This window comes from Myotis davidii, unplaced genomic scaffold (genome assembly GCF_000327345.1).
Source record: "Myotis davidii unplaced genomic scaffold, ASM32734v1 scaffold1107, whole genome shotgun sequence".
Lineage (NCBI taxonomy): Eukaryota > Metazoa > Chordata > Mammalia > Chiroptera > Vespertilionidae > Myotis > Myotis davidii.
The window spans coordinates 287,459-296,381 of record NW_006300016.1 but is presented as its reverse complement, the minus strand read 5'-3'; the positions used below and the strand labels follow the sequence as shown (position 1 = coordinate 296,381).

The following is an 8,923-nucleotide window of genomic DNA, read 5'->3' as shown; positions in this document are numbered from 1 at the left end:
TATAGTCCTCAAAGGGAGGCCAGACTGTGGCTTAGGCCCTCTCCCCAAGGGGAGCAGGGAGCAGGTAGTAGGACATCCCCTAGGGCTCCCAGTATGTGATGGGGGCAAGCTGGGCTGAGGGACCCCCCCCCCACCAGTGCACAAATTTTTGTGCACCGGGCCTCTAGTTTCTTTATAATAGAGCATTATACAAAAGTGTTGAGAGTAAGTATCTTTGTTTTGATCTTCCAGGAAAATTTTTCAGTTTTCATCATTGAGTATAATGTTAACTGTGCTTGCCGCATATGGCTTTTATTATATTGTAGTACATTTCGTCTATACCTAATTTGTTGAGGTTTTTTTTTTATCATGAAAGGATGTTAAATTTTTTTCAATGCTTCTTCTGCATCTATGGAGACAATTATATGGTTTTTTGTTATTAATCCTCACTTGAGGATATTTTTTTCTAGATGAAATGGAAGTGGGGTAGGAGGAGAGACAGAGAGAAACATCAATGTGAGAGAGACACCAGGTTCATGCCCTTGCTTGGAATTGAACCCACAACCCTTCCGTCTATAGGCCAACACTCTAACTACTGAGCCAAACTGGCCATGGCCAATTGTATGATTTTGATCTTTCAAGCTATTCATGTGGTTTACCAAATTTATTGATTTCTGCATGTTGAATCATTCTTGCATCCCAGGGATAAATCTCAATTCACACTGGTGTATGATTCTTTCATAAAACTGCTGAATTTGGTTTGCTTATATTTTATTGAGGATTTTTTTGCATCAATACTCATCTGGGATATTGTTCTATAATTTTCTTGTAGTATCTTTTTCTGGCTTTGCTCTCAGGGTAATGTTGATCTTTAAAATGAGTTTGAATGTGTTTGCCACTAAAAAATGTGTCTCCTCCTTTACAGTTACTTTTTAAAAATTTTTATATTTGTTATTCATGTAGCCATTCTAGCTTTCTTATAGCTGTATGCTTGATATACATTTTTTATTTTTTTGTTCTGTCTGTTTGTATCTTTGAATTTAAAGTGTGTCTCTTATAAAGAGCATATAGTTTGATCTTGTTTTGCTTAATTATTTTTAAACTAGAGGCCCAGCGCATGAAATTCATGTGTGAGTACGGTCCTTAGGCCTGGCCTGCGATCAGGGCCATCTTCCCCAGCTGCCCGCAGCCAGCCGCACCCCCTGCCTCCACCCAACCCTGGTTCCCCATTTGCCATTGGGCAATCAGAGCCTGCCTGCTGGGGGGAAGGACTGACAGGTTGGCTGTTCCTGCCTGCTTGTCAGCCCTGCCCCTGCCACGGTTTGCCCTCTGTGTGTGGGGCAACTGGTAGGGCGGGGGACTTGGCCTGGCACCACCAGGTCTCCCATCACCCACCCATGGTTCCCCATTTGCCACTGGGATATCAGAGCCTGCCAGCCAGGGAAAGGAACCAAGAGGTTGTCAGTGCGCTTCATAGTGACTGGTCAAGTGGTCATTCTGGTCGTTCCACCATTATGGTCGATTTGCATATTACCCTCGTATTATATAGGATATGGTCTTATAATCATTGCTTTTTGATTAAGTTGTTTCATTCATTGACATGTTATTATTGACATAGTTGGAATTACATCTGCCAGTTTCCACTTGTTTTTCTATACACTTCATGTCTATTTTTTGTTCATCTATGCTGCCATGACTGCTTTATTTTATACTAGAGGTCTGGTGCATGAAATTTGTGCACTGGGAGGTGGGGTTCCCTCAGCCCAGCCTGCCCCTCTCACAGTCTGGGAGCCCTCAGTGGATGTCCTACTGATGGCCACAGTCTGGCAGCAGAGGCTCGGAGCAGGCATCGTGTGTGTGTGTGCGTGCGCGCGCGCGTGCGTGCGCATGTGTGTCTACACACACACACACACACACACACACACACACACCCTAGGGCAGGTGGGGGGGGCGGCTTGCAAGCCAGGGTTTCCTGCTCCAGAATCGCCATGGCGACCGGGGAACAGGCCCAGTTGGGGGCTGCCCACAGGCCGGGCTTTGCCACTCCCAGGTCTCCATGGCAACTGGGGAGCAGGCCCAGCTTGGAGCTGCCCGCAGGCCAGGCTTGCTCTCCTGCTCCCAGATCCCCATGGCGACCAGGGAGCAGGCCCAGCTGGGGGTTGCCCGCAGGCCGGGCTTTCCTGCTCCCCTTTCAGGCCCAGCTTGGAGTTGCCCGCAGGCCAGGCTTGCTCTCCTGCTCCTGGATCCCCATGGCAACCGTGGAGCAGGGAAAGTTTGGGGCTGCCCACAGACCAGGCTTGCTTTCCTGCTGCCTGATCCTCATGGCAACTGGGGAGAAGGCACATCTGGGGGCTGCCCGCAGGCCGGGCTTGCTTTCCTGCTCCCAGATCAGGCGCAGCTGGCAGCTGCCTACAGGCCGCACTTTTCTACTTACCGTTGGCCAGATCACCACAGCGACCCAGGGCCCAGCGGCACTTTCCGGCTCTCCAATAGTCATAGGGTCCCAGCTGGGGGCGGGGCTTAGCAGTGCGGGGCTTAGGTGGCATGGGGTCCCGGCTGGGGACTCAGGTGGCACACAGGGGTCCTGGCTGGGGGAGGGGCTTATGCCCTGCTGCCCAGGGCTGCACATGGGGCCCGGAGGCCAAAGCTGGCTGAAAGCAGGTCTCTGGAGCTTGTTTAGCTTTTATAATTGCAACATAGTTGCTTAGAGTGCAGGTCAGAGGCTGGCACCTGCAGGCCGGGAACGTAGGCTTCCTCCGTCACTGGAGCAAGCAAGCCTCCTGTTAGCTTCAGCTGCCTGGCTGTCGGCTGCCATCTTGGTTGGCAGTTAATTTGTATATTGCCCTGATTAGCCAATGGGAAGTGTGTAAGGGTTATGGTCAATTTGCATGTTTCTCTTTTATTAGATAGGATTAAGTGAATATTTACTAATGCAGCATTTTATGTTTTAATGACTTATGAAATGCATTTTTGGAATTTTGTTTAAAATTAAAGATTAAAAAGGAAGTGATGCATCTTTTACCAGGAAGCATATATTTTTTGGGGAATGCTAGCAGCTATTGATGCCCAATCAGTACATCCATTATTTATTGGGGTTGCAAAATGGTGATATTGCATTTCTATCATTTATGAAATATGTTTGTTGGAATATTTTATAAAGAGGACTTCCCATCATTTGTTTATCCAAGGGTGAAGTTCCTATAAGAAAAGTAAGATAAATGTTTAATTCTTTTTCTTTTATTTTATCATTTGACTCTCTTCATCCATTTCTCCTACCCATCCATCCCCCACCTCTGAGAACCACCAATCTGCTCTCTGTATCTGAGCTGGATTTTTGTTTTGTTTAGATTTCATACATAAGAGAGTTCATATAGTATTTGTCTTTCTGTGCCTGACTTATTTCACTTAGGATATGGCCTTCAAATTCCATCCATGTTGTCACAAATGCCAAGATTTCATCTTTGTGGATTTTTTTTTTTACCCATATCCTCACCCCACTCCCCTTCGGCAACCATTAGCACGTTCTTTATATTTTTGGATTGGTTTCCCTTTTGTTTTGGTTATTCATTTGTTTTGTATAGTATTTTTATTTTTTAGATTCGATATATAGGTGAATTAATAAGGTCTTAGATTTTTCTGTCTTACTTATTTTACTTAGCATAATACCCTCTAAGTACATCCTTTTCTTTGTGGAGTAATATTTCATTGTGTATATATACCACAATTTATTCATCTGTTCATCTATCTATAGACACCTAGGTTGTTTCCATATTTGGGCAATCCTATATAATAAAAACCTAATATGCTAATTAGCCAAACAACCTTTCAGACAACCTTCCGGATGAAGTTGGGGCTGTGAGGGCTGGCTGAGGCAGCCAGGGCTGCAAGGGCCCAGCCCAGCTATGGGCAAACTACGGCCCACGGGCCAAATCTGGCCCGTTTGAAATGAATAAAACTAAAAAAAAAAAAAAAAAGACCGTACCCTTTTATGTAATGATGCTTACTTTGAATTTATATTAGTTCACACAAACACTCCATCCATGCTTTTGTTCCAGCTCTCCGGTCCAGTTTAAGAACCCATTGTGGCCCTTGAGTCAAAAAGTTTGCCCACCCCTGGCCCAGGCCCTTGCACGAATTTTGTGTATCAAGCCTCTAGTTGTAAATAATGCTGCAATGAGCATAGAGGTACAAATATCTTTTGGAATCAGGGTTTTGTTTTTTTCTGGGTAAATACCCTAAAGTGGTAGTGCTGGTAGTATGACAGCTCGCTTTTTAACATGTTGAGGAGCCTTCAAACTGTTTTTTATAATAGCTGCGCCATTTTACAATCCCACCAACAATGAGCGAGGTTTCCCTTTTTTCTACATCCTCATCAGCACTTGTTATTCCATATTTTGATAATAGCCATTCTAATAACTGTGAGGTGTTATCTCATTGTGATTTTGATTTGCATTTCCCTGATGATTACTGATGTACCTGTTGGCCATCTGTATGTTTTTTTGTTTGTTTGTTTTTAAAATATATTTTATTGATTTTTTACAGAGAGGAAGGGAGAGAGATAGTTAGAAACATCGATGAGAGAAAAACATCGATCAGCTGCCTCCTGCACATCTCCTACTGGGGATGTGCCCGCAACCCAGGTAGATGCCCTTGACTGGAATCTAACATGGGACCTTTCAGTCCACAGACCGACGCTCTATCCACCAAGCCAAACCGGTTTCGGCTGTATGTTTTTTTTGAAAAAAATGTTTATTCAGATGCGTGCGCGCGCGCGCGCGCGCGCGTGTGTGTGTGTGTATTGCTATTGAGTTCTTTGAGTTTTTTTATATTTTTGACATTAGTCTCTTACTAGACATAGCATTACAAATGGTTTCTCCCATTCTATAGTGTGCTCATTCATTTTGTTGTGCAGAAGCCTTTTAGTTTGATGTCGTCCCATTTGTTTATTTTTGCTTTTTCTATTTTTGCTTTTGGTGTCATTAAAAAAATATTTGCCCAGTACTATGTCAAGGAGCTTAACATCTATATTTTCTTCTTAAAGAAACAGTAGCCATACTTAGAAATGGGACTTTTTTGAAGAGCTCCAATGTCAGGTCTTACATTCAAGTATTTCATCCATTTTGAGTTAATTTTTTTTTAAATATATTTTATTGATTTTTTACAGAGAGGAAGGGAGAGAGATAGAGAGCTAGAAACATCGATGGGAGAGAAACATCGATCAGCCGCATCCTGCACATCTCCCACTGGGGATGTGCCTGCAACCCAGGTACATGCCCTTGACCGGAATCGAACCTGGGACCCTTCAGTCCGCAGGCCGACGCTCTATCCACTGAGCCAAACCGGTTTTGGCTTGAGTTAATTTTTATGTATGGTGTAAGTTGGTGGTCAACTTTTATTATTTTTGCATGTGACTGTCCAGTTTCCCCACACCATTTATTTTAGAGACACCTTTCCCAATTGTATATTCTTGTCTTCTTTGCCTTACATTATTGACCATATATGCATGAATTTATTTCTGGGCCCTCTATTCTGTTCCATTGATTCATGTGTCTGCTTTTATACCCATACCATACTGTTTTAGTTACTATAGCTTGGTAGTACAATTTGAAATCAGCGAGTATAATGATTCCAGCTCTGTTCACCCACCCTGTATTTCAAACTGCTTTTTTTCCTTTCTTTTTTTCTTTCAATTTGGTAATGCTATGGTGGTCAATTTAATGGTGTACTGTATATGTTTGAGACTCTGCTGTGTTTTCTTTTTTTTTTTCTCTCTCTTCTTTAGATTGCATAATCTCTATCAATTTTCAAGTTTGTTAATTCTTTTTGTCCTGCCAGTTCAAATCTACTGTTGAGCCTCTCTAGTGATTTTTTCATATATTTTATTGTACTTTCCATCTCCAGAATTTCCATTTGGTTTTCTTATTAATTTCAGTCTCTTTGTTTTATGTTCTCTACTTAATGTTTTTTCTGTTCTTTAGAATTAATCATTTTATCCTACCTATTTTCAAGTGCATTGGTTTTTTTTACCACCTCAAACCTACTGTTAAGGCCCTCTAGTGATTTTTTATTTCAAATAGTTTGCTTTTTAAGTGTGGAATTTATAATTGGTTATTTTGTATAATCTATCTTTATTGACATTTTTTATTTGGTGAGAAATCATTGTCTCTCATAGTGTTGAATATCTTTGACATATTTGTAGGATCTAGCAAGCTACTGCAGCCCTGCATATGGGCATCTGGTTCCCCAGATGTTTCTTTTATGTTTTAGTTGGCTCATATCTGTTCCAACTGGTGTAGCAGCCTTAGGTACAAGTGCTACTGACTGTTTTCAACAAATATTCAGGTGATACGTGTTTTTCTTTGAGTTGGGTCAAATAATTTAGGCAGCACTGAGTCAACTGAAGTTTTCTAGGGAGCTGTGAGACAGTTAAAACAGTAGCCATACTCAGAAATGGGACTTTTTTGAAGAGCTCCAATGTCAGTCTGTTCCCTCATGTGCCTACTCCCAAAAGAAACATTTCTAGTATTTGGAAATAGGATTAGAAATTATTAAATGTATACAACTCTAATAATGCATGAAGGCCAATGTGTGATTTCCTCTTTGTTTCTGGAATATAATTTGGGTAGTCATTTATATTCTAAATTTCCTTGCTATGAGAATTTAGTGATGCCTTTCATTATAAAATAATATTACTTTTTACATATTTCCATTTTAGATTTTTCCACTCTTTCTGATATATGTGTTTTGAGTTGTAGAATGAGAACTTATGGACTTTTTAAACTACAATTTATTCTGATTCTAATTATATTTTATGAATGATAAAAAAAATTAAAAAGAATATTTTGTGGTCATCTGAATTTTGTTATAGTAGAATCCAGAATAATTCTTTTATTTCTTTATTTTAGGGCCACTTTGGTGGAATCCTCAACATTTATCTGCTTTACATCCCAATTAAATGCATCTAGACAGTCTGTTCACTTCAGACTTCACAGGTAAATATATACACATTTTATGCTAATAATTATTTGAGGAAAGATTCTGAGAAATTTAAGTAAACTTGTTCTGTAATTCAATAACATTTTTCATTTATTTGAAATATTTAATTTATTATATACACACACACACACACACACACACACACACACACACACATTTTAGTTGCCCCAGTGCACAAAATTTGTGCACTCAGGGGGGTGGGGGTTCCCCAGCCTGGCCTGTGCCCTGACACAGTGTGAGAGCCCTGCAATCCATAACCCCAAAGAGGTAGGCCCTGCCTACCCATCCAGGGCTCCTCAATGGATTGCCCCAAAGAGGTAGGCCGCAGTTGGAGGTCCTGCCTCCATGCCGTGTAGAGCCACGGGACCCCCAGGCCTCACTATGCGGAGCCAAGGGACCCCCAGGCCTAGCTGCGCAGAGGCCTCTGCTGGGCCCCACCTCCAGGCCAGGCCACGCGGAGGCCTGTGGACCCCCTGTGGTTCTGCACAGAGGCCTCCGCTGGGCCCCAGGCCTCCTGGTGATGGATTGTGATGGCATGATGCAAGTCCCTGATGCTGCAAGTCCCCGCTCACCTGCACCTGCTGCACACGAAGCCTGCTGATCAGTCGTTACATGTGAGGGCATCCCGCCCATTAGCATATTACCCTGTTATTAGTATAGATAATTTATACTTTTCTTATTCTCTTATGTGGTACAGGTTTATGTGCATGAAAACAGAATAAATATGCGCATGACTAAATATAGTGGATTCTCATTAATCATGGTAATTATGCTCTATAAAATTCCTGCAAACATTCAATTAGTGAATACTGAACCATTATATATCACCACATACATTATAATCATAAATCATAAGAAGAACTTGTCCTGATAGATTCCACTTTCTTTACACAAAGAAAATGAGGTTCAGAAATTTTAAATAACTTGTCTGCGACTGTTCCAGTAATAGGTACCAAGGAAGGGTATCAAATCCTGTCCACCTGGTCCCAGAGCAGGAGCTTCTTTCAATTCTGTACTGCCCTCTATGGTCTCCATCCTCTGGTAATCTGTGTATGAAAACTGACACAGAGAGGCCCAGTGTCACCTTGTTTGACCTCAGCTGGGAACTTGTGTGACCAGTGACTGGACCTTTTTGCCACTCTGTACATGTCCAAAAACTGCTATTAAAGCACGTTGAATATTGATTTTGTGGTTTCAAATCAATTTTAGCAAGAAGGTGAGTTTGCAAATAATGGAATTCATGAATAATCAGGATTGACTGTAGTTAAGTTTATTCCACCTAGGATACTGTTTTATGAGGTTTGTATTTAGTTTAGGATGAAATATTAACTTCTGAGTAGAGAAGCAGAATTTTTTTTTAAGTTAGATAGCTTTATATTTCTCATCCATTAAACTACAGTTGACCCTTTAATATCTGGATTTGAACTGTATGGGTACACTTATACACAGATTTTTAAAAATAAATATTATAAGTGTATTTTCTCTTCCTTATGATTTTCTTAACTACCTATTCTTTTCTCTACTTTACTTTATTGTAAGAACACAGTATATAATATATATAACACAAAACATAAGCAATTATTTATGTTATTGGGAAGGCTTTTGCTCAAAAGTATATTAGTCATTAAGTTTTTGCAGGAGTCAAAAGTTACATATGGGTTTTCAACTGGGGGGAGGGGGGCGGAGCTGGCATTGGCACCCTAACCAACATGTTGTTCAAGATCAACTATATAGAATAACTATCCTATCTAATAAAAGAGAAACATGGTAATTAGCGTACGACCGCTACCCTTCCCATTGGTTAATCAGGGCAATATGCAAATTAACTGCCAGCCAAGATGGCAGCCGGCAGTCAGGCAGCTTGAAACTAACATGAGGCTTGCTTGCTTCAGTGACGGAGGACTCCAACGTTCCCCGACTGCCGCTGCCCGCCTCTGAGCTTGCAGTT

At 41.5% G+C, this 8,923-nt stretch overlaps 1 protein-coding gene across 1 annotated transcript in view; it reads left to right on the top strand.

Moving 5' to 3' along the window:
• CFAP47 (cilia and flagella associated protein 47) overlaps nucleotides 1-8,923 on the top strand; it is a 458,234-nt gene that overhangs the window by 285,652 nt on the left and 163,659 nt on the right. The window contains 1 exon segment of the mRNA XM_015571970.1: nucleotides 6,885-6,951. Coding sequence (XP_015427456.1) covers nucleotides 6,885-6,951 — 67 coding nt within the window.